At 35.8% G+C, this 26162-nt stretch overlaps 1 protein-coding gene and 1 pseudogene across 7 annotated transcripts in view; both read left to right on the top strand.

Moving 5' to 3' along the window:
• RMDN1 (regulator of microtubule dynamics 1) overlaps nt 1–26162 on the top strand; it is a 53705-nt gene that overhangs the window by 10157 nt on the left and 17386 nt on the right. For all 7 annotated transcript variants that reach the window (XM_034668272.1, XM_002916897.4, XM_034668273.1 and 4 more), the window contains exons 2-4: nt 2050–2167; nt 10469–10565; nt 12972–13131. In XM_034668272.1, the coding sequence (XP_034524163.1) occupies nt 2050–2167; nt 10469–10565; nt 12972–13131 (375 nt within the window). The remainder of the gene's footprint in view (nt 1–2049; nt 2168–10468; nt 10566–12971; nt 13132–26162) is intronic.
• LOC100476201 lies at nt 2180–7887 on the top strand (annotated as a pseudogene).

Genomic DNA, 26162 nt, shown 5'->3' with positions numbered 1-26162 from the left:
AGAGAGCCCAGGATGGCTACAAGGTTTTTTGTTTGCTTGTTTGTTTTTTTAACCTAATAGAAGAATAGAGTTGCCCTTTACCATGAAAGGGAAACTTGTGAGGTGGGTAGAGTTAAGGGAAACAGTATCTGTTTTAGCTAATAAACATGAGATGCCTGTTGTACTTCATGTGGAGATAGATGTTGATTAAGCTGCTGGATATATGATTCTGAAGTTTAGAGGAGTCACCCAGGCTTCGTATTACATTTGTGTGTTTTTGACACGCTGATGGTATTTAAAGATGAGATCACCAAAGTGATACAAGTAGAGAAAAGAAGGCCCAAAACACACCTGGCCAGGGAGGAACCAACCAAAGAAAAGGAGCAGTTGTTGAAACCGGAGAAAATGAATGATAGTAGTGTTCCAAAACCCAAGTGAAAAGTGTTTCAAGAGTGAGAGAACATAGCAAGTGCTGAGGAAAGGGGCTGGATGTATTACAAAGAAGCATGAGGAAAAGGGGGGAGGGTTTGCAGATATCTTTATCTTGATTGTGATGATAGTGATGGTTTCATGGGTTTATATGCATGCCTTAATGAATTGTACATGTTACGTATGCACAGTTTATAGTATGTCACTTATAGCTCAGTAAAGCTGTTTTTTTTTCTTAAGAGATTTTATTTGGAAGAGAGTGCCTGTGCACAAGTTGGGGGAGGGGCAGAGGAAGAGGGAGAGGCAGACTCCCCTGCTGAGCAGGGAGCCCAGTCCTGGCCAGATCCCAGAAACCTGGGATCATAACCTGAGCCAAAGGCAGACACTTAACCGACTGAGCCATCCAGGTGCCCCTCAGTAAAGCTGTTATAAAAAATTAAACATCCAGGGGTGTTAGGGCGGCTCAGTCGGTTAAGTGTCTGCCTTCAGGTCATGATCCCGGAGTGCCTGCATCGAGTCTTGCTTTGGGCTCCCAGCTCAGTGGGGAATCTGCTTCTCCCTCTGCCCCTCCCCCTGCTCATGCTCTATCTTTCTCTCTCTCACAGATAAATAAAATCTTTAAAAAAAAATTAAACATCCATTTATAGCTTAAAAAAAAGGAAGTGATCAGCTGTCAAATACTGTTGATAGGTCAAGAAAGCTGAGAATTCAGAATTGACTATGGGAAATAGCTGTGTCCTTGGTTACCTTAACTGGAATACCATCAGTGGTGTTGTGGGGGATAAAAGTGATTTGTGTGAGTTCAAGAGTAGGAAGAGAGGAAGTAGAGACAGAGTACCCATAACTTTTTAGAAGTTTTGCTGAAAAGAGAAGTTAGAAAACGAGACTAAGGGGAGAAGTGAATTCAAGAGGAAGCTGTTTGTTTTTAAGAGAAAACTAATGACTTACAAAGATAGTATGGCTTGTTTTTATACCAGTGGGAATCAATCAACGGAAATGGAGAAAATGATACTGTCTTATGAAAAAAAAAAGGCTGTTGTAGGAAAGAATTGGTGGAGTGATACCCATATACTCCTTTGCCATCGATCTTGAGAATTCTGGCCATAATAATGAAAATTAATTTACAAATCTGTTTGGATATGCTCTTCATTTTATTCATTGTTTATTTCAAAACTATGGGTTTTGTAGATCACTTTTGAAGATATCTTTAAATCCATGTTTTTAGGTGTGGTAATCACCATATTTGATATTTTTCATCTTGTCTGTTCTTAGGATTGGTACTTATTATATATTAGTATCTCATATTTTATAATTTCATAGTTATAATATCCATGCCTCCTCAAATAAAATGTAGATCTTACAGTCCAGCCCTTAGCATGACTGTGATTTTTAGATAAATTACTGTTGTTACCCTTAGCCATTGTTAAGAATCTTTTTTTAACAGGATATGCTCTCCCTGTAATGTAACTATGTGAAATAGTTTTACTGGAGAATTTGATGAAGTAAATTTTGAGCTTCCAGTATTCTTAGGATTGATTGCTTTGGGGGTAGGAGAACGTTGTAATTTTTTTTAAGGTAATTTTTGCTTGGAGTTCCTTCACATTTTGTATTTGATAACTCTGATCATAATTGTTTCCATAGGTGATGGGAAATCTAGGAACTTTCAAAAGAAGCCTTTTATTCTCAGCTGTACCTTATCTGGGTTTTGAAGCATATCAAGTATTTTCCCAGGCTGCGGTGGTTCATGCCACAGCCAAAGGTAAGGCTAAGCTAAACATTTGGACTACTTAAAGTGTGTTTGTTATATTTTGTTAATAACTTTGAGTTATTTTTGAATAAGTAATGAAACTTTGTTCTAGGCTCTATTCTCTATTCGTCATTGAGTTTGATTTTATATATAATATATATATTATATCTGTGTGTGTATATCTCTTTGTGAATATATATATTCATATATATATATCTGTGTATATGTAATTTCTTCTAGCAACTAGAGCTCCTTCAGTGAGAAATACTCTGTTAAATACTTTGTAGTTTTGTGGGACCCTTGGGCTAAGAATTTTTTTTTACATTTTTAAGGGGGTTAGGAATTAGGGGGAGAGGGATATACCCAGAGACTATATCTGGCCCTTATGACACAATAATTCTTTTGTTTCTTTTGTTTCCTTAATTCCAAGGTATTACACTCTTGCTATAGTTAAGAAAGGCCTAATTACCTTGAGGTAAAAGTATTTTATTTACAAATAAAATGCAGTTTAGTACTAAATATCAAATAACTGATTGAAGAGTAGAAAAATTCTATCAGATTTCTTATTTGGTATACTATAGATAAATATATATCAAGACTTGACATATTTAAAAGAAACCAGTTGTGTGTGTTGACAGAGGCAAAATTTCAGTATATTAGATATATTAGTATATTAGTGTATTAATTTATGGATTAAGCTTTTTTGTTTTTTATAGTCCCCACCTTTTAAGCATTAAGAAGTGTTTGGGGAAAGAGGCAGAAATTTTATTTTTAATAGATGTTCGTATTAAAGTTGTGATAGGTGAATTTGAGAATATTAGCTAAAAATTACTAGTTATTGATTTCAATTTCCCATGAAAAGAGCAGATAAGGGGCACCTGGGTGACTCAGTCAGTTAAGTGACTGCCTTTGGCTCAGGTCATGATCCCAGGGTCCTGGGATTGAGTCCCGCATACCGTTCCCTGCTCTGCGGAGAGCCTTCTCTCCCTCTGCCTCTTTCTCTGTCTCTCATGAATAAAATAAAAATAAAATCTTAAAAAAAATAAATAGGAGAGCAGATAATTGAGAATTGCTGTGTTTTTGTTTTATCTTTCCTTTTTGTTCTTAAATGTATAATTTTTATGACGGATAAAGCAGAGGACTTGGTTCCCTAGACTCTTCATCTAACTTCATTTCTCACAGTAACCTTGTAAAGTAGTAAGGACAAACTATATTATGACATGATAATAATTTTTTTAAATGTATCAGAGATGTGCCCATTGGTTGCAGTTTTAATATTTTTCTGTGTGTGTGTGTGTGTGTGTGTTCTATTCTAGGTGTTTTTGTTTTGTTTTTGTTTGTTTTTTATTTTTATTTTTTATTTTTAAAGTAAGCTCTATAGCCAACATGGGCTGGAACTCAGGACCCGATCAAGAGTCAGGAGCTCTACTGGCTGAGCCAGCCAGGCTCCACCCATTATAGTATTAACTTTTGAAAAAGAAGCTCACAGTTTAACTTTTTCAAAGTCAAAGTGTCAGAGCAGAGATTAGAACTCTAATCAGTGTTGTTTTTTTTTTTTTTTGGTTTTTTTTTTTTGGTGTCACACTTAGTTTCAATGTGCTTTAGCACCCTTTCCTTACAGAAATGAGTGCAAAGATGTAGTGCCTTCCCTGAGGCATTTTGAAAGGCAAAGCTGAAATTAACTTTTTTTTTTTTTTAAGATTTTATTTATTTATTTGTTTGACAGACAGCCAGTGAGAGAGGGAACACAAGCAGGGGGAGTGGGAGATGAAGAAGCAGGCTCCCAGCGGAGGGGCCCGATGCGGGGCTCGATCCCAGGGACCCGGGATCACGCCCTGAGCCAAAGGCAGACGCTCAAAGACTGAGCCACCCAGGCGCCCCAAAGCTGAAATTAACTTTAGGTTTAATGGTAATAGTCCATTTTTTCAAAAGTACCTTTATTTAAAATTACTGCAGGTTCACTAAATTAAAAAACATTTTAAGGTGCTGGATCCTTGTGGGGGCCGCACAAGCTGGGCGTGGTTTTGCGCAGTGGCAGTAGCAAGCTGGGTGGGGGGTGGGGGTGCAGTGTGTTAAACCTTCAACTGTTTCTTTTCTTTGCACTTCAAAGAACTTTGATGCGGCTTTCCTCCATTCCCTTCCTACACCTCTTGAGCCAGCCGCTATGAGCTGGGCTGGGGGAGTCCTGTGGGCAAGCCTGAGACTAGGCCCTGTAGGAGCTAGTGTCTTTTGCCTAGGGATGGCCCTGCGTCCCTGCCAGGTGGCATGCACCGCCCTCAGGGACCGTTGGTCCTTCATCCCTGTCTCCAAGATGGCAACTGTCAGGTGCAAACGTATTAAGAATTTCACTTCAGGGGCACCTGGGTGGCACAGCGGTTAAGCGTCTGCCTTCGGCTCAGGGCGTGATCCCGGCGTTATGGGATCGAGCCCCACATCAGGCTCTTCTGCTATGAGCCTGCTTCTTCCTCTCCCACTCCCCCTGCTTGTGTTCCCTCTCTCACTGGCTGTCTCTATCTCTGTCAAATAAATAAATAAAATCTTTAAAAAAAAAAAAAAGAATTTCACTTCAGAGAATACCATTTATCACAATAAGATCTCTATTATAGGAACTGGCTCAGTTGGCATGGCATGTGCTATCAGCATGTTATTAAAAGGCTTAAGTGATGAACTTGCCTTTGTGGATGTTGATGAAGGCAAACTAAAGGGTGAGACAGTGAATCTTCAACATGACAGCTCTTTCATGAAAATCCCAGATATCATTTCCAGCAAAGATTACCATGTCACTGCAAACTCCAACCTAGTGATTATCACAGCAGGTGCACACCCAGGAAAAGGAGAAACACGCCTTGATGTAGTCAAGAAAATGTGTCCATCTTTAAATTAATGATTTCCAACATTACCCAGTATAGTCCCCAGTGCAAAATGATAATTGTTTCCAATCCAGTGGATATCTTAATGTAGCTTGGAAGTTGAGTGTGTTTCCCCAAAACTGTGTTACTGGAAGTGGCTGTAATCTGGACGCTGCCTGTTTCCGTTATTTTGTTGGCCAAAGACTTTGTATCCACTCAGAAAGCTGTCATGGATGGATCCTTGGAGAACATGGAGACTCAAATATACCTGTGTGGAGTGGAGTTAACATTGCTGGTATCCCCTTGAAGGATCTGAATTCAGATATAGGAATGGATGAAGATCCTGAGCACTGGGGAAATGTCTACAAAGAAGTGATAACTACTGTGGCTATGAGATGGTTAAAATGAAATGTTATACTGATTGGGCTGTTGGCCTATCTGTAGCTGATTTAAGAGAAAGCATTTTGAAGAATCTTAGGAGAGTACATCCAGTTTCCATGATAACTAAGGGCCTCTGTGGAATAAATGAAGAAGTATTCCTTAGTGTTCCTTGTATCCTGAGAGAGAATGGTATTGCAAACCTTATTAAGATACAGCTGACCCCTGAAGAGGAGGTTCGTTTGAGAAAGAGTGCAGAAAAACTTAGGGAAATTCAGAAGGAGATCAAGCTTTAAAGTTTAGAGCTACCATCCTGAAGTTATTAAAGGAGAGATAGTAGTCATAGGATTGTATATTAAACTTTTGAATAAACTTGAATTTGTGTGTGTGTGTGTGTAGTTGCTATTTGGTCTAAATGTATGATATATGTGTTTAACGTGTTACAGAAATTCTTGTTCTTTTCTTCCAGTATATGCTAATTCTTTCATTCTGGCTGGCTTATACATATGTTCATTTATATGCTGTTTAAAAAAAAAGTTATAACTTCCTCTACAAATGTAAACATAAAAGTTTATACAAAAAACTCTAAATGTTAGTTCCAGTCCTAACTCCAAATGAAACCTAAAATATAGAGATCATATTTTTTTTACCTTGGAAAATGATCCATGTTTCTATAAAACTATAATTTCATCAGTCCTTACAAGTTTTACTTTGTCATATATATCTCTGCTATTTGCTATATTGCGATCTTTATTTTTCATATTTTTTAGGAAATGGTCTTCAGGTAATTCCGTTCATCAAAACTGCTTACTTCTCTTTAGGCCTGCTTCATGCTCATTGAGAACAATATTTTCATTGAGGAAAATATTTTTTCCTTTTTCATTTACTGGGATACAATCATCTTTTGATTCATGTTTTTTAGAAATTAAGCACATTTATATATATATATATATATACACACACACATATTTTTTTTTTTAAAGAAAGCTCAGCAAGGTTGCTTGATTCAAGACAAACTTTATTTTTTAAACAGGATTTTTTTTTAAAGATTTTATTTATTTATTTGAGAGAGAGCTCAAGTAGGGGGAGTGGTAGGCAGAAGGAGAGGGAGAAGTAGGCTTCCCTCTGATCAGGGAACCCGACGTGGGGCTTGATCCCAGGACCCGGAGATCAACTGACTGAGCCACCCAGGCGCCCCAAGGGCATACATAAGTTTTGACATTTCAGTTGGATGGGGTTGTGGGGCTCTTTTTAAAAATGGTAACTTCTATATTTACCACAGGATAGGGCAAATACCCACTTGTTGGCTGTAATTGAAGAACTCCAGTAGAAAGTTTTTCATTATTTCTTTAAAATAGACAAAATTTAAAGCCCTTTAAGATATGCTAATACAGTCACAGTACTCGTGTGTGTGTGTGTGTGTGTGTGTGTGTGTGTGTGTGTATGTGAAAGTTCACTTGTAAAATGTCTAAAAGATAATTACAAGCGGCCCATCTTAAATAAAGGTCTTTCATATAATCAATTTCAGTTGTCTCTTTTCATATACTTGCACTGATTCCTCTTTGGTGAATCTACAGAACCGAGGTCAGTGCTCCTTCATCTGTATTCCTTTGTGCTACTACAGGGCATCTTTAGAGGCACTACTTCCAGTACTGCTGAGACACAGTATTGTTGGTATGAAAAATTTGCCTGAAATTTTGATGATATTGTTGCTACTTAGAGCCTTCTAGCATCTAGAAAAATCCTAGAGTATCTGGAGAATCTAGATACTTGTTTTCTACTTTGTAATTTCTGTAGGGAGAAATTTCCAGAAATAGAACTATTTTGCTTACTTTGAGGAGTAGAGTATTTCTTTTTGTCCAGATATATCTTACATGGCTAAGAAAAACGAGAAGACCAAAGTTTACTAACTTATGTCATATCAGTGATATTTTTTAAAAGTCCGAGAGTTATGATTTTGTGCATATTCATTTTAGGCTAAATTTAGATTTTATTGTACAGTTGAATTAATATTTCTGTTCATCTTGGGGTATTCATTATTAAGTTGAAAAGTAATTTACTTTAAAAGTTTAGTTCACTTTAACAATATGGTCTCTTTATGTCAGTAACATAGCTTATTTTTAAATATTTTCAGGAACAGTACAGAGCATTAGACAAGTAAAAAACCCACATAGCTGATTTGCAGATATGAGTGATCTACATGTTCCTAACCTAGTGCCTGTGTGTGTTTGTAGTATCAGAGTCAGTGCATTTGTTCCTTGTAAATTGCACACTGTATGATTTTAGAAATTTCTGTTTAAGAATCAAGGAAAAAAATATGTATTTAAAGCCTGGATATTATAGCTTATGGTACTATACTGTATAATAAAAAAATAGATTTAAGAAGTTAAGAAAGAGTAGTACACACAAAAAGGATTTAAACTATTTTAAATTATTCATTTAATTTCTTTTTTTTAAAAGATTTTATTTATTTATTTATTTATTTATTTTTTAAGATTTTATTTATTTATTTGACAGAGATAGAGACAGCCAGCGAGAGAGGGAACACAAGCAGGGGGAGTGGGAGAGGAAGAAGCAGGCTCACAGCAGAGGAGCCTGATGTGGGGCTCGATCCCATAACGCCGGGATCACGCCCTGAGCCGAAGGCAGACGCTTAACCGCTGTGCCACCAAGGCGCCCCTATTCATTTAATTTCTATATTTTTCTTTTAATTACATGGGTAATTATATGTAGCATTTCTACATCATATTAAGGACAGTAATCTCTATCGGTCTTCTGAGAAAGTCTGAGAAAAATCAATGAATAGAATTAAATGTAACTTCGTTATTTACACATACCATGTATACATTCAAAATACCAGATCAGTATATTTAATATTATATAAGTTTTCTGTCACAGCAGCTTTCACAAATTACCACAAACTTAGTAACTTAAAACAGCATAAATTTATTACCTTACAGTTCTATAGTTCAGAAGTCCAAAGTGGGTCCCACTGGATTAAAATCAACAAGTTGGGAAGGCTATGTTCCACTCTTTAGGGGAGAATCTCGTTCCTTGTTTTCAGTTTCTAAAGGTTTTCCACATTCCTTGGCTAAAGACCCCTTTCCTCCATATTCCAGGGTAGTAATCATTTCACTCTGGCCTTGTTTTCATTGTTATACCTCCTCTGACTTCTTCTTCTGCCTTCCTCTTCCACTTTAAAGGACTCTTGTGATTATATTGGGTCCCCTGGCTAATCCAGGATCATTTCCTGTTTTAAGATTAGCTGATAAACAGCCTTAATTCTAGTTACAAACTTAATTCCCCTTTGCCATGTAATCTGTACGTTTTCACAGGTTCTCGGGATTAAGATATAGACATTTTTAGGGCCATTATTCTGCCTACCACAAATAATCTTCAGGTTGTTGGGACACGTGGCTGGCTCAGTTGGTGGCGACTCTTGATCTGGGTTGTAAGTTTGAGCCCCAGGTTGAGTGTAGAGATAACTTAAAAAAAATAAAATCTTAAAAAAAAATTTTTCAGGTTGTTATAACCTTAATTTGGAGAGTCAGCCACTGATAAAAATGTACAATAAAATGGAAGCAAACTTAAGAAAATCAACCAGCCATATGAATATTGAACTATGGCACCAACCACATTGAAGTAGGATTAAAGAAGAATTTACTCTTGTCATTTAATTTTTCCAAAACTAGTTTTTATTTTTTTTTTATTTTTTTTTTTTTAAAGATTTTATTTATTTATGTGACAGAGAGACAGCCAGCGAGAGAGGGAACACAGCAGGGGAGAGGGAGAGGAAGAAGCAGGCTCCCAGCCGAGGAGCCCGATGTGGGACTCGATCCCGGAACGCCGGGATCACGCCCTGAGCCGAAGGCAGAAGCTCAACGACTGCGCTACCCAGGCGCCCCCCCAAAACTAGTTTTTAAATTACATTATGATGTTAACTTAGTAAAAAATACATAGTTATGTCAAATTCAGGAGATTTTTTTTTTCTAGTCTAGGTTTTAATTTTTCAAAAATTAAAAATTCAACCTCAAATACACTTATCAATTAAAGTGTACTAAGGTAAATAATAAACTTAAATGAATATATTGAAATGTTGGCTTATATGTAATATAAGTGCTAAGTAATACAGTACCCTTACAGAAGACAAATATGTATGTTCCTTATTGTAATAATTGGAATATTGTGAAATTCAAGCTTACTGTTTTTTTTCAGGAACTTGTCAACTTTTTTTTAGAGCATTACATTGTCTATAAGGTTTATATATTTTGTAGTAATGTTAATTACAAGTTATTGAATTCGTTGGAGCAGAGTGCCAGTGAGGTAAATTTCAGATTCTCTGTGTAGTTAAATTCATCTAAGTTTTTGATGACAAAATTTTTTTTAAAGATTTTATTTATTTATTTATTTATGTGAGTGAGAGAGAGAGCGTGCCTGCATGAGCGGGGGTGGGGGGGGGAGGAGTAGAGGGAGAGGGGAGAAGCTGAGCAGGGAGTTCGACCGGGACATGAGGCCTGATCCCAGGACCCTGAGATCATGACCTGAGCCAAAGGCAGACACTTAACCGACTGAGCCACCCAGGCACACCTTGATGACACATGTGACTCTTTCATAACAGTGTCTGTATAAGTTAGGTCATAAATAGAATCTAGTGAAACAGTGTGGTGCAGTCCATGCAAATTAATAATTTTCAGTGCTGGAAGTGGATGTTCTGTCATCATTTTCTGCAGTGGATGGCACTTCGCTACAATAACAAAGTGTTTGTGTGTTTGGAGGGTAAGAGTACCATAAATTCCTCACTTGAAATTGCTTTCTTCATTTTTAAAAATATATCATATTTCATTAGTTCCACAATAAATTTTCTATTTTTTTAAATTTCTCTGGTTTCAATAAATCACTTACTGTGATAGCTTCATCCTTATCTCCACTACACTTACATCTAGATTCTTCAGATTTTCTGATCCTTCTTTATAGGTGATTTTTATATCTAATTTCTTTTGCTTGTATTTGAAAATGTTTGTTTCTTAGAACTGTTGTCATTTGGCTTGGGAAGACCTACTTTATTGTGTCTTTTTTTCATTTTTAGTCTTCAGAGTTGAAGAAATTCTCGAACAAGCAGACTACCTATATGAGAGTGGAGAAACAGAAAAACTTTATCAGTTGCTGACCCAGTACAAGGAAAGGTAGGCAATGTATGATAAGCCTGGGTTCAACATTTTTCTTGTTTAACAATTAAAATGATTCTTGGTGCTTGAAATTTTCATAATTTTTAAAAGTTTTTACTGCAAAATAATATTTTTTAGAGTTTAATTTATAGTATGCTTCTTACAGTAAATGATTCACAGGTGCTACATGTATCTCATTGATTTAGAAAAGATGATTCTCCTTACTCATTCTAGTAGAATGTTGAAGTATTTTTTCCATTTCGTTATTTTGCTTCAGATCATAGGAGCTAGTCGTTGAATATATGGTTATCTATATTGTATATCTCTCATTTTTTAAAGAATTTCTTATTGACATAAGATGTAAATGAATTAGGATGTTTGTATGGCATCACTGAATAGTATCTGTGTATCACTTTAGAAGCAGTTTTTTAGAGAAACTAAAAATACCTCCTTTTTCTGTTTTTAGTACTAGATTTCATGTTTAGTCCAGAGTATCAGTATGCAGTCAGTTTTTTGGGAGGATGCAGGTGGAAGGAGATTCGGCCCTATAAAATAGGTTTAATAGGGCTAATTTGGCAGTTCCAGATCACAAATCTACCTATTCCTAAACTAAAAATATTGAGTCATTTTCAGCTATCTTTCTTAGATTCCTAAGACCAGTTCTGTCTTCATGACCCATCGATTTTACTTTCTAAATACCTGTAGAATCCACTCTTTCTTTTCCATTTTTCCCTTAATTACTTGTAATGTCATGTTTGGCATTTTATAGTCATTTCAATAATTACTTGAAAAGTAAGCCGTAAGATAGTTACTCCATCTTTATTTAATTATAAATATACTATTGCTACCTTTAGTTTCAAAATTTTATGTGAATACCATTTTTTGTTAAATATATAATGGGCTTAAAGGCAAACATTTAATAAAAAGGATAAAAAGGAGTTTTAATGTTTTTTATTTTATTTTTATTTTTTAAAAGATTTTATTTATTTATTCGACAGAGATAGAGACAGCCAGCGAGAGAGGGAACACAAGCAGGGGGAGTGGGAGAGGAAGAAGCAGGCTCATAGTGGAAGAGCCTGATGTGGGGCTTGATCCCACAACGCCGGGATCACGCCCTGAGCTGAAGGCAGATGCTTAACCTCTGTGCCACCCAGGCGCCCCAGGAGTTTTAATGTTTTTAAAAATATTACTAACACTTAATTGTGGTTACTATTGTGTTTATTAACCATTTCTGATTTTATATAAGTTTGTTCATATGGAAATTCTTCAGGTCCAGTGCCCTTACGTGAAATATTCCCATGCGGGGCGCCTGGGTAGCACAGTCGTTAAGCTTCTGCCTTCGGCTCAGGGCGTGATCCCGGCGTTCCGGGATGGAGTCCCACATCAGGCTCTTCTGCTATGAGCCTGCTTCTTCCTCTCCCACTCCCCTGCTGTGTTCCCTCTCTCGCTGGCTGTCTCTCTGTCACATAAATAAATAAATCTTTAAAAAAAAAAAAAAAGAAATATTCCCATGCATCATGGCATGGATGACACATTCAAACATAAGATTTGAGATTCTGTTATATTCAATCATTTATTTATTAACACATATTTACCTATTGTGTGCCAGTTACTGTATTTGGAGCTAGGGATATAGCAGTTTTGTTTTATAGAGCATGACCTGCTCTCTAAAGGTTATGGATTTTATAGTACTGTCTGAACCAGTTAGTGAGTTGTCTGAAGTGTCTCAAGCCTTAAGTTATATGTGAATTTTCTAGTGCAAGTGTTTAGAGAATTCAAATACAAAGACATTTTCTAAGGAAGTTAGTATTTATTTATTTTTATTTTTTAAAGATTTTATGTATTTATTTGACAGAGACAGCGAGAGAGGGAACACATGCAGAGGGGAGCTGGAGAGGGAGAAGTAGGCTCCCTGGCTCCATCCCAGGACACTGGATCGTGACCTGAGCCAAAGGCAGACACTTAATGACTGAGCCACCTAGGCGCCCCTATTTATTTATTTTTTAAAAGGTTTAGAGAGAGCGAGACTGAGAGAGCACGAGCAGTGGTTGGGGAGCAGCAGCAGAAGAGGGAGAAGCAGGTTCCCCACTGAGCAGGGAGCTCAATGCTGGGCTCCATCCCAGAACCCTGGGATCCTGACCTGAGCTGAAGGCAGACATTTAACTGACTGAGCCAGCCAGGTACCCCAGGAAGTTAGTATTTTAGATAACATAGGAGAGTTAATATTTATGTATAATATTGGATATTTTGTAGAAAATTTTAGCAAATAAAATTTTTGTGTGAAAATATGGCATTGTGAATAATGGCTTTTGATACTGCTATATCTTCGCTGACCTGGAAGACCATATGTATTCATTAGTGATGTGACCTTTAACAGTTGTTAAATGTGAGCTTAAATGGTTATTTTAATTTATTTCAAATTAGTGAAGATGCAGAGTTACTGTGGCGACTGGCACGGGCATCACGTGATACAGCTCAGCTTAGCGGGACCTCAGAAGAAGAGAAAAAACTCTTGGTCTATGAAGCCCTAGAGTATGCGAAAAGAGCACTAGAAAAAAATGAATCCAGTTTTGCAGCTCATAAGGTGAGGTGCTTAAAGTAATGAAACTGTTACCATGTGAGAGGTACATTGCTCTATATTTATTTATTCCTAATTTACAGAGAAAAGAAAATTTGTCTATTTTAAAGAAATAAGAGATTTATTTTTGTAACATTTTTTTGAAAAGGTGTTTTTTTCTTTGCGTTCTTGAACATTTTTTCTAACTTTTTTAGTGTGTCGATAAATTACTTATGTGAATGCTTATTTTTAAACAAAAGTCTTGTTTCATGAATTGCTTGTATCTTTATTCCTAGTAGTATAAGCACTTGACAAATGTTTACTCATTTTCCTCACATTATATTTGTTCTATGAAAGGGTGAGAATAGAGCAGCTGGACAGCTAAGACCTAGTATAACTTTCACATGTAACTCTCCTAGTTCCTGAATTTCATAATTGGTTTAGAATGATGTTTTTCAGTTGGCACTGTGGGGACACATGGGGACATTATTGGTATTTTGGAATAGGACATCACTTTATGATGTTGGACTCTCCTCAGTAGATCTGCCGAGTCATTGTGACAACCAAATTCCATCACCACTTCCAAATGCTCCCTTTAGGGGCTAGTCTCCCTTAACACCCCACTAATATTGGTTTATATTAAAAATAAAACTGATATGGATTCCTTAAATTTGTTGAGATTTGTTTTATGGCCCAGAATATGGTCCATCTTTGTAAATGTTCTTTGTGCACATGAAAAGAATGTTTATTCAGCTATTGTTGGGAGTATTTTATAAATGTCATTCAGGTCAGGTTGGTTGATAGTGTTCAAGTTTTTTGTATCCTTACTGATTTTCTTTTTTTTTTTTTTTTTTAAGATTTTATTTATTTGACAGAGATAGAGACAGCCAGCGAGAGAGGGAACACAAGCAGGGGGAGTGGGAGAGGAAGAAGCAGGCTCATAGCAGAGGAGCCTGACGTGGGGCTCGATCCCATAACGCCGGGATCACGCCCTGAGCCGAAGGCAGACGCTTAACCGCTGTGCCACCCAGGCGCCCTTACTGATTTTCTATCTACTTGTTCTATAAATTATTGAGAGAGGCATGTTGAAATGTCCAAGTATAATTGTAGGTTTGTCTGTTTCTTTGCAGTTTTATTACTTTTTGCAGCATATATTTTAAAGTTTCTGTTAGGAATATAAACATTTAGGATTATTATATTTTCTTGATGCATTAACCTCTTTATCACTCTAAAATGATCCCCTTTATTTTTGAAATACTCTTGGTTTTATCATCCACTTTGTCTGATATTAACATAGCAGCTCTTGTTTTCTTTTGATAAATGTTAGCATGTTATATTCTTCTCTGTCCTTTTACTTATAACAGTGTCTTTATATTTAACATGGACTTGTAAACAGGTGATTAAGTCTTGCTTTTATTTTTACTTATATATTTCACATTACATAAAATTCATCATTGTAATACATATACCTCAGTGGTTTTTCATATTTTCTCTGTGTTGTGCAGCCATCAGCACTAATTCCAGAATATTTCTGTTACCCTCAAAACAAACCCTAAACCTACCAGTTAATCCCACTTCTCCCCTGGCAAGCAGTAATCTACTTTCTGTTTCAATGAATTTTCCTATTCTAGACATTTCATATAAATGGAATTACAGTAGGTGGCCTTTATGTGTCTGGCTTCTTCAAGGTTCATCCATATTGAGTATGTGACAGTACTTCATTTTTTATGACTGAATAATATTCCATTTTATGGATATACCAGTTCTGTTTATCAACTGGTGAACATTTGGGGTGTTTCCACTTCTTGGCTGTTATGAATAAGACTGTTGTGTACAAGTTTTTGTGTGAACATTTGCTTTTACTTCTTTTTTTTTCTTATGGAGGTAATTCACACAGCATAAAAATCACCCATTTTATAAGTGCACAATACGGTGGCATTTCATACATTTATAGTGTTGTACAACCATTACCTCTAGTTCCAGAATATTTTTGTCACCCCAGAAGGAAACCCCATTAAGTCCAATTAAGTAGTCACTCTCTATTCCCTCTTATTCCCCTGACAAGCTGCTAAACTGCTTGCCATGTCTATGGCTATACCTATTCAGGATATTTCATAGAAGTGTAATCATACAGTATGGGATCATTTGTGTTTGACGTCTTTCACTTACCATGTTTTTGAGGTCCATCCATATTGTAGCATGCCTCAGTATTGAATATTTGTTTTTATGGATGGATAACATTCTATTGTATGGATACATCATGTTTTGTTTACCCATTGATTAGTTGATGGACATGTGGGTTATTTCCACACTTTTGGCTATTGTTTATAGTGTAAATAACATACATGTAACATTCATGTACAAGTATTTTTTTAAATACCTGTTTTCAGTTCTTTTGAGTATATATCTAGGAATGGACTTTGCTGGGTCATGTGATTCTATGTAATTCTTTTTTTTTTTTTTTTTTTTAAGATTAATTTTGCGGGGTAGAGAAAGAGAAAGGAAGCAGACTCCCTGCTAAATGCGCAGGGAGCTTGTTGTGGGGTTCGATCTCACCATCCTGAGATCATGACCCGAGCTGAAGGCAGACACTTAACCAACTGAGCCACCCAGGCGCCCCAGTGTAATTCTTTTGGAAGAACTGTCAAATTCTTCATCGAAGCAGCTATATCATTTCATTTTGCCCCGAGCAATGTGAGGGTTCCATACCGCATCCTTGCTATCACTTGTAATTGTCCATTAAAAAAGATTAAATCTAGTGGGTGTGAAGTGGTGTCTTATGGTTTTGATGGACATTTTCCTAATGAATAATGATACTGAGCATCTTTTCATATGCTTATTGGACATTGTATATCTTCTTTGGAGAAATGTCTATTCAAATTCTTTGCTCATTTTTCAACTAGGTTTGTCTTTTTATTGAGTTTTAAGAATATTTTCTGGTTATTAGTCTCTGGTTAGAAACATGATTTGCAAATATTTTCTCCCATTCTATGGATTGTCCTTTTACTTTCTTGATGATGAGCTTTGATGTACAAGTTTTTAATTTTGAGGAAGTCCAGTTTAGTTTTCTTTGATTGCTTGTGCTTTTGGTGTCATATCTAAAAAACAGATTTTCACCTATGTTTCTAAGAGTTTTATATTTTTTATCTCTTACGTTTAGGTCTTTGATCCTTAAAAGAGTTAGCTTTTATACATGGTTGAGATAGGAGTTCAAAGACATTTTTTTGCATGTTGAGATAGGAGTTCAAATTCAGTTTTTTGCATGTAAATATCTAGTTGTCCTAGCACCCTTTGTTGAAAAGACTGTTCTTTCTCCATTTTCATCTTTGATCAAAATCAGTCGAACATAAATGTATAAGTTTATTTTTGAAATCTCAATTCTATTTTATTGGTCTAAGTGTAGACCTGTAGGTCTTTGTGCCAGTATCACAATGTCTTGATTACTATATCTTTGTGCAAAGTTCTGAAATAAGGAACTGTGAGTCTTCTAGCTATTCTTTTTCAAGACTGTTTTGACCATTCTGAGTTCCCTCAATTTCCATACATATTTTAGGATCAGCTTGTAAATTTCTGCAAAGAAGCCAGTTGGATTTTTGATAGGGATTACATTGAATCTGTAGGTTAGTTTGGGGAGTATTGCTATCTTAACAGCATTATGTCTTCCAATCCACAGATGTGTGTTGTCTGTCCATTTATTTAGATCTTTTTCTTCTTTCAACAGTGTTTTGTAATTTTCAGTCTTCAAGTCTTGTACTTCTTTGGTTAAATCTATTCTTTAAGTATTTTATTCTTTTTGATGCTATTGGAATTCTTAATCTCGTTTTCAGATTGTTCATTGCTACTGTATAGGAGTGCAACTAATATTTTATATTAATTTTATATCCTGTAGCTTTGCTGAACTCATTTATTGGTTCTGCTAGTTGTTATGTAGATTATTTAGTTTTTTTCTATATTATGAATGTGTCTATAAATAAACTATCCATACATAGTTTTACTTTTTCTTTTCCAATCTTTTCACCTATTATTTCTTTATCTTGCTCAATATCCCTGGCTAGAATGTCAGTACAGTGTTGAGTAGAAGTGGCAAGAGTCGATATCTTTGTCTTGTTCCTGATTATAGGAGGGTAGCTATAGGCTTTCACCATTTACTATGATGTTAGCTGTGGGTTTTCCATAAATGCTTTTTATCAGATTGAGAAAGTTCCCTTCCATTCCTAGTTGTTGAGTGTATTTATCATGAAAGGGTGTTGGATTTTGTCAGATGCTTTTTTTCTGTGTTTGTTGAGATGATCATGTTGGTCCCCCCACCTTCATTCTATTAATGTGGTATCTTACATTAATTGTTTTTCATATGGTGAACCAACCTTGTATTTTGGGATAAATCCCGCTTGGTCGTGTTGTGTAATTCTTTTCAATTCAGCTTGCCATTAGTTTGTTGAGGAATTTTACATCATAAGAGACACTACTCTTTAGTTCTCTTTTTTCTTTTTCTCTGATTTTATTGAGAAAGAATTGACATAACATTGTTGTGTAAGTTTAAGGCATACAGCATGATGATTTGGTTTGCACATATTGTGAAATGATTACCGCAATAGATTCAGCTGATATCTATCTTCTAACATAGATGCAGTAAAAAGGAAAGAAAGAGAAAAAAAATTTTTTTTTCCTTGTGATGAGAACTCTAGGGTTTATTCTCTTACAAACTTTTTTACATAGCATACATCAGTATTAGGTGTAGTCTTCACCTTGTACATTACATCCATAATACAGTTCACCCTTGAACAAGATGGGGAGACGGGTGCTGATTCCTGTGCAATTGAAAATCTGCATATAACTTTTGACTCCCCAAAAACGCAACTACTAATAATCTGTTAACAGGAAGCTTTAATGATAACATGAAATAATCAGTACATGTTTTGTATGTTGTATGTCTCATATACTGTGTTTTTACAATAAAGTTACAAAAAAGAGAATATTCCAAAAAAAATGATAAGGAAAATAAATCCACAGTACTATATTTCTCAAAAGATATCTGTGTATAAGTGGATCTGCATAGTTTAAATTTGTGTTGTTCAGCTGTATTTATTTATCTTATAACTGGGAGTTTGTACCTCTTGACCACCTTCCTCCAATGCCCCCTCCCCTGCCTCTCTGCCTCTGGTAACCACAAGTCTTATGATTGTTTGTTTGTTTTTTTTTTTTAAGATTCTATATGTAAGTGAGATCATACAGTATTTTTATTGCACTTAGCATAATGCCTTCGGAGTCCATCCATGTTGTTGCAAATGGCAGGATTGCTTTGTTTTTTATGGTTGAATAATATTTAATTTTGTGTGTGTGTGTGTATGTGTACACACAACTAATTTATCTGTCATCTGTTGATCTGTACTTAGGTTGTTTCCATTTTGGCTATTGCAAATGTTGCTATGAACATGGAGGTGTAGGTATTTTTTCAAGTAGGTTTTTTTTTTTTTTTTTGGATAAATTCTCAAGTGGAATTGCTGGATCATATGGTAATTATATTTTTAATTTTTTGAGGATTGGCTATACCAATTGGTATTAGTTATACCAGTTTAGAATCCCAACAGTGCATAAGGATTCCCTTTTCTCCACATCCATGCCAGCATTTACCTCTTTTTGATGATGGATATTTTACCAGGTGTGAGGTGATAACCTCATTGCTGCTTTAATTTGCATTTCCTTAATGACTATTGATGTTGAGCATCTTCTGTTGGCCTTTCCTGTATCTTCTTTGGAGAAATGTCTGTTTAGGTCCTCTGCCCATTTTTAAATTGTGTTATTTGGTGTTTTGCTATTGAATTATATGTAATTGTATGAATTATAATTCAGATATTAACCCTTTATTAGATATATTATTTGCAAATATTTTCTCCATTCGGTAGGCCTTTTCATTTGTTGATGGTTTCTTTTCCTATGCTGAAGTTTTTTAGTTTGATATAGTCCCACTTATTTTTTATTTTGTTGCCCTGTGCTTTAGGTGTCGTATCCAAAAAATCATTACCAAGACCCATGTCAAGAGACTTTATTCCTCTTTTCTTCTAGGAGTTTCATAGTTTCAGGTCTTACATTTAAGCCTTTATCTCATTTTGAGTTAATTTTTGTGAGTGGTATAAAATGTGTCTAGTTTTATTCCTTTACATGTGAAAATTCAATAATCCAGTGCCATTTTTGTAGTTTGTCCTTTCTCAATTCCTAACTCCCTTGTCAAATATTAGCTGACTACATATTCTTGAGTTTATTTCTGGGTTCTCAGTTCTGTTCCATTTGTCTATTTGTTTTTATGTCAGTACCATACCGTTTTAATGACTGTAGCTTTATAGTTTAGCTTCTTCCTTTTTCTCAGGATTTCTTTGGCTATTCTGGGTCTTTTGTGGTTCTAAGTTTTAGGTGTATTCTTTTCTACTTCTGTAAAAAATGCCATTGGTATCTTGATAGGGCATTGACTCTATAGATGGCTTTTGGTAGTATTGCTATTTTAACAGTATTCTTCCAGTGTGTGAACATGGGCTATCTTTTCCATTTATTTATATCTGATTTCTTTCACATGGGGTTATCTTTCCATTTATTTATATCTGATTTCTTTCATCGTTATCTTGCAGTTTTCAGAGTAGAGATCTTTCATCTTCTTATATAAATTTATTCCTATTTGATTTTGATCCTCTTGTAAATGGAAATTGTTTTTCAGAAAATTTGTTGTTAGGTTATAGAATTGCTACTGATATTTGCATGTTAAATTTATATCCTGCAGCTTGACTGAATTCATCGATTAGATCAAACGGCTTTTTTTTTTTTTTGTCTTATGGACTTTCTATATATAAAATTATGTCATGTGCAAATAGAGACATTTCTACCTCTTCCTTTCCAAATCTGATACCTTTTATTTTTTTTCCTTGCCTGATTGCTCTAGGTAGGACTTCAAGTCCTCTGTTGAATAGGAGTGGTAAGAGTGAGCAAGCACCGTTGTCTTGTTCTTTTTTTTAAGATTTTATTTATTTATTTGAGAGAAAGTGAGCAGGCAGGAGCAGACAGTGGGGAGAGGCAGAGGGAGAAGCAGACTCCCAGCTGAGCAGAGAGGCCAACACGGGGCTCGATCCCAGGACCCTGAGATCGTGACCTGAGCCGGAGGCAGCTGCTTAACTGACTGAGCCACCCAGGCGCCCCACCCTTGTCTTGCTCTTGGTCTTAGAGGAAAGATTTCAACTTTCATCATTGAGTATGATCTTAGCTGTGGGTTAATCACATATGGTCTTTATTATGTAGAGATATGTTCCTTCCATCTCTAATTCAACTCGTTGGGAGTTACCATGAATGGATGTCAGGTTTTGTTATATGTTTTTTCTGTATCTATTAAAATGATCATATGATTCTTTTTTTCTATTAATGTGATGCATCACATGATTGATTCATGTATATTGAATTATTCTTGCTTTCCAGGGATAAATCCCACTTGATTGTGGTGAATGATCTTTTTAATGTTCTGCTGAATTCAGTTAGTATTTTATTGAGAATTTTTGCAACTATATTAGGTTTCTTTTATTGTGATGTTTTGTGATGGTTTTGATATCAGTAACACTGGTTGTCACAGAATACTTAAGAAATGTTCATTGTTTTTCTATGTTTTGGAAGAGTTTAGAGAAGCTTGGTGTTAATTTTCTTTAAACATTTGGTAGAATTTGTCAGTGAAGTCATCTGATCCTGGTGTTGGCTTTGCTGGAAGTTCTTTTGCCCACTAACTCTGTAGTACTACTTATTATTCATTTGTCAGATTTTTTGTTTATTCTTAAGTCAATTGGATTGTTGTTTCTAGGAATTTTTTCACGTTTCCTAGGTCGCTTAATCCGTTGCCATACAATTGTTGCTACTATTCCCTTATAATCTTTTTTATTCCTAGCTTTATTATTGAGCTTAGTAGTAATATATGTCCTTTTTGAGTCTTGGTTCTAGTAATTTTTCTCTTTTTTTATGTTTAGCTAAAGGTTTATAAATTTTGTTGATCCTTTCAGAGAATTAATTTGGTTTTGATACTCTTCTCCATTTTTCCTGTATTTTATTTATTTCCACTCTGATCTATATTATTCCATTCCTTCTGCTTACTTTGGGCTAGTTTGCTCTTCTTTTCCTAGTTTCTCAAGGTGAAGTTATTGACTGATAACTTTAAGGTAGCCATTTATAGCTGTAAGTTTCCTTCTGAATACAACTTTGCTGAATCCCATAAGTTTTATTATGTTGTGTTGTTTTTGTTCTTCTTAAGGAATTTTTAAATTCTTCTTGTGATTTATTGGACTCATTGGTTATTTAGGAATGTGCTTTTTTTTTTTTTAAGATTTATTTATTTGAGAGGAAGAGAGAGTGTGAGTGAGTTGGGGAAGGGGCAAAGGGAGAGGGAAAGCGAGAATCTTGAGCAGACTCCCCGCCAAGCACAGAGGGCTCGATCTCAGGACCCCAAGATCATGACCTGACCTGAAACCAGGAGTTGGACACTCCTAGGCTACCCTAGGAATGTGTTTTTAAATTTCCACATAATTGTGAATTATCCAGATTTCCTTCTTTTATTAAATATTTTCATTTCAGTGTGGTCAGAGAACATACTCTAATTTCTTTTAAAATTTGAGACTTTTTTACAGCCTGATATATTGTCTATCCTGGAATATATTCCATGTGAATTGAGAAGAATACATAGTCTGCTCTTGTTGGGTAGTGTTCTGTAGATGTGTGCTAGGTCTTATTGTGTTATAGTATTGTTTGAGTCTTCTATTTGCTGATTTTCTGGCTAGTTGTTCTACCTAGTCTTAGAAGTGGAGTATTGAAATCCCCAACTTTTATAGTTGAATAGTCTCTCTATACCGTCAAGCCTGTCAGTTTTTGCTTTATTTATTCTGGGGCTCTGTTGTTAAGTGTATATTTGTTTATAAGTGTTATATGTTCTTGATACTGTTTTTCTTTGTCTTTCATATAATAATTTTGGTCTTAAAGTTTGTTTTGTCTATTCTTAGATCATTATCTAATTCTAAATAATATCTAATACCACTTCAGCTCTCTCGTGAGTATGGTTTGCATGATAAAACTTCCCTATTTTTACTTTAAACCTATATACCTCTGAATTTAATTGTATTGTAGATAGTATATAGTTGAGTCATGTGTTTTAACACATTTTGCTAATCTTTGCCCTTTAATTGGAGAGTTTAACCCATTCACATGTAACTGACAATAAGAAGTTCTTTTGCAATTTTGCTATTTGTTTTGGATTTTTTGTTTCTCAAGTCCTCCATTAGTGTCCTTTATTTAGTATTAGGCTTATTTTGTTGTACAATTTTAATTCCCTTGTTGTTTCTTGTAGCAAATATTTTGAGTTATACTCTTAGTGGTTATCCCAAGGAATACCATTAACAGGTTCAGACTGGATGTCAACTTAATTTCAGTTGTATACCAGCTTTTCTCTTATGTATCTCTGTTCACATCCCCTTATTCTGACCAAATCAACTGGCATTTTGATCTTGGACTTCCCAGCCTCCAGAAATTGTGAGTAATTTCTCTTGTTTTAGCTACCACCCTAGTATTTTTGTTCTAGTAGCACAGGCAGACTAAGACAGATGTCCATGGTACTGATTTGGCTGTTAATCTTTTTGAGGATCCTTTGTACATCTGCTGCTTTCAAGATCATCTCTTTGTTTTTATCTTTGAGCTTGATAATGCTGTGTCTAGGTTGAATCTCTGAATTGATCTGACTTGGGGTTGTTTGTTTTCATCAAAGTAGAGAAGCCTTTGGCATTTATGTTTTCAAATATTCATTCTACCCCTTTCTCTCTTTTCTCCTCCTGGGACTCCTCTTATGTGTATTTTGGTAGGTCTCTGAGGCAGGTTCATTTTTCTTCATTCTTTTTACTTTCTGTTTCTCATACTGTGTAATATGAATTGACCTATTATCTTCAAGTTAGCTAATTCTTTCTTCTGCCTGTTCACATCCACCATTGGGCCCTCATTTCAATGTTGTGAATTTTTAATTTCATTTATTGAACTTTTCAAGTCCAAAATAACTCTTTGGTTCCATTTTATAATTTCTGTTTATTGATAATTCTCAATTTGATATGATACTGTTCTCATAGAATACTTCAGTTCTTTAGACATCATTTCCTTGTTGAACATACATAAAGTCTAGGATGCCCAACATCTGGGCTTCTTCATGCATAGTTTCTATTGATTTTTTCCTTCTGTGTATGGGTTATACTTTATTTTTTTGCATGCTTTATAATTTTTTTGTTGAAAACTGGACATGTTGACTATTACAATATGGTAAATCTGGAAATCAGATTCCCTCCTTTCCCAGAATTTGTTGTGGCTGCTTTTAGTATTTGTTATTTCTTTTTTTCCTTTTTTTTAAAAGATTTTATTTTTAAGTAATCTCTACATCCAGTATGGTGCTCAAACTCACAACCTTGAAGTCAAGAGTCACATGCTCTACTGACTGAGCCAGCCACGCCCCCTCTCTTTAGTGGTTTTTCTGAATAAATTCTGTAAAGTCTGTATTCTTTGTTGTATATACCCACTGAAGTCTCTGTTTTGTTAGCCTGGTGGTCAGGTAATGATTGAACAGATATTTTATAAAATGTCTGGAACCCAAATGTTTTCCAATCTTGGTCATAGGGCTCTGTGTATGTGTTGGGACATACCTTTAACAGTTAGCTGGGCAGTTTTAAACTGTACCTTAGCTTTCACTTCCTATTTGTGAAGAGCCTTACGGTCAACAGGTGGTAGGGCCTTCTCAGATCTTTCCTAAGCATGTGTGTCTTTTTTGAATTTTCAGGGATATTTTGGAGCTCCCCCCACCAAATTGTTTGCCATTTAATTCAGTAACAAAATAATTCACATTTCACTATGCTTTCAAAGCATGACATTTGAAGTCCATTTTATCTTCCTTTGACATATGCATTGGTAATAAAAAATAAAATGTCATGGTACAGCAGTATGTGTGGCACTCAAAATTCTGTCAGGTTATAACCCTATCAGTGTGATTCACAGGGTATGGAGCAGCAGTGGGAATCAGTTAAAATATCACATATGATCTCTCATCACAATTCAGCCCTGCCATTGTTGAGCAAAAGCAGCCATAGTCAGTGCATAAGTGATGAGCATGACTGTGTTCTAGTAAAGCTTTATTTGTGGGCACTGAAATTTGAATTGAACATAATTTTCATATGTCATAAAATATTCTTTTGGCTTTTCTTTACTGAAGCTTTTCAGAGCCCTTAGGGACATCTCTTTCCCTAACCTTTCTTTCCTCTCCCCACACACTACCCCCCCCACCCCCGCCCCAAGGCCCTTTATCACAAGGGCCTTTTCCAGTTAGGTGAAATATGTACAAGGTCAGTCTGGCAGGGAGCCACCAAACAGATCAGAACAAATAGTTAATTATAGTTCTCCATGAATGAGATCTGTTCTGATCTGGTACCAGGAATGGAGGGCTGTTTTCACAGCTCCAGCTGAGACTGGGAGTGTGGGATGGGACTGGAATAAAATAAAACAGCACAAAGTTCACTGTTCTCACTAGGAATAATCTGTTGCTTTGAATAAGCATTCCCAGGTCACTGCAAGCCTTAGGTTAATTTTGGAATTCAAAAAAAAACATTGTTTCTAACAGTTGAGCATTTTTATTTATTGCTTTGATGGAGGAGAGAATTCGGATTTCTTTACTTGGCTTTTTCACTTACACTCTCAGGCTGTCTTAATTTTAATCCGATTTGGCAATCTGCCTTTCATTTGGGGTGTTTGGACCATTTACATTTAATGTGATTAATGATATTTTTGGTTTTAAATTCCCTATCTTCCTATTTTCTGTTTGCTCATCTGTTCTCATTTTCTTCTTTTTCTGCCTTCTTTTGTATTGATCATGTTTTGGATTACATTTTATTTGATTGACTTAATGACTATAATTGTATTATGTTGTTTTAGTGGTTAAGTTTTATCGTGTACATCTTTAACTTATAGTCCACATCAAGTGATATATACTTCCTGTATTAATAACTGCTCTTTAGGGGCACGTGGGTGGCTTAGTCATTAAGCGTCTGCCTTCGGCTCAGGGCATCATCCTGGCGTTCTTGGATCGAGCCCCACATCAGGCTCCTCCGCTGGGAGCCTGTTTCTTCCTCTCCCACTCCCCCTGGTTGTGTTCCCTCTCTCTCTGGCTGTCTCTCTCTCTGTCAAATAAATAAATAAATCTTTAAAAAAATAAAAATAAATAACTGCTCTTTGTGCTATTATTGTGATACATAATTTTTTTTTTAAATACTTTATTTATTTGAGAGAGACCGAGATAGTGAGAGAGAGCACAAGCGGGAAGGAGGGGGGACAAGCAGACTCCCTGCTGAGCAGGGAGCCCAGCACGGGAGTTGATCTCAGGACCCTGGGATCATGACCTGAGCCGAAGGCAGATGTTTAATCAATGAGCCACCCAGGCACCCCCTGTGATACATCTTTGACATATGTTAAAAATCTCAGAATACTGACAGTCTAATCAAGAAAGAATGTTTAGGATTCATCCGTAAGCTTGTGTTTGCTTTGCATATAGAAGATTGTGAGATATATAAGAGAAAGGTGATGTTATCCGGTGTCATGATATGTGGGAGAAGATTAGAACACCAAATTTGAAATCCTTTGTGACCCCTCTAGTCATTTGGATTTGGGCAGCTGGGGAACTCTCAGTGGAGATTAAGTGAGCATCACCTATAGAGGTGTGTGTGTGCGTGCGCATGTGCTTATGCACATATGTGTGTTTTAAGGTATACTTTTAAATTTTCAATAAAGTTACCAAAATTTTGGTGGAGAATAGATTTAAACAGAAGTTTGTTTTAGTTAAAATCTTTCTGGTTATAATTATTAAAATCCCACACAAATAAGCTCAAACAAAAACAGGGGAGGTGTTTTTTTGGTTTTTTGTCTTTTTTTATAAGAAACTGTCTTTCACAGAACCTAAAGGCAGGGTGCTTTTTGGTTCAGGAAAAACTGGCTTGATTGCTCTGATGTTTCACTGTCTTTCCTCTTTG

This window comes from Ailuropoda melanoleuca, chromosome 9, assembly GCF_002007445.2.
Source record: "Ailuropoda melanoleuca isolate Jingjing chromosome 9, ASM200744v2, whole genome shotgun sequence".
In the NCBI taxonomy this organism is placed as follows: Eukaryota; Metazoa; Chordata; class Mammalia; order Carnivora; family Ursidae; genus Ailuropoda; species Ailuropoda melanoleuca.
The sequence above is the reverse complement of the archived record's forward strand: the minus strand, read 5'-3'. Positions and strand labels throughout refer to the sequence as shown.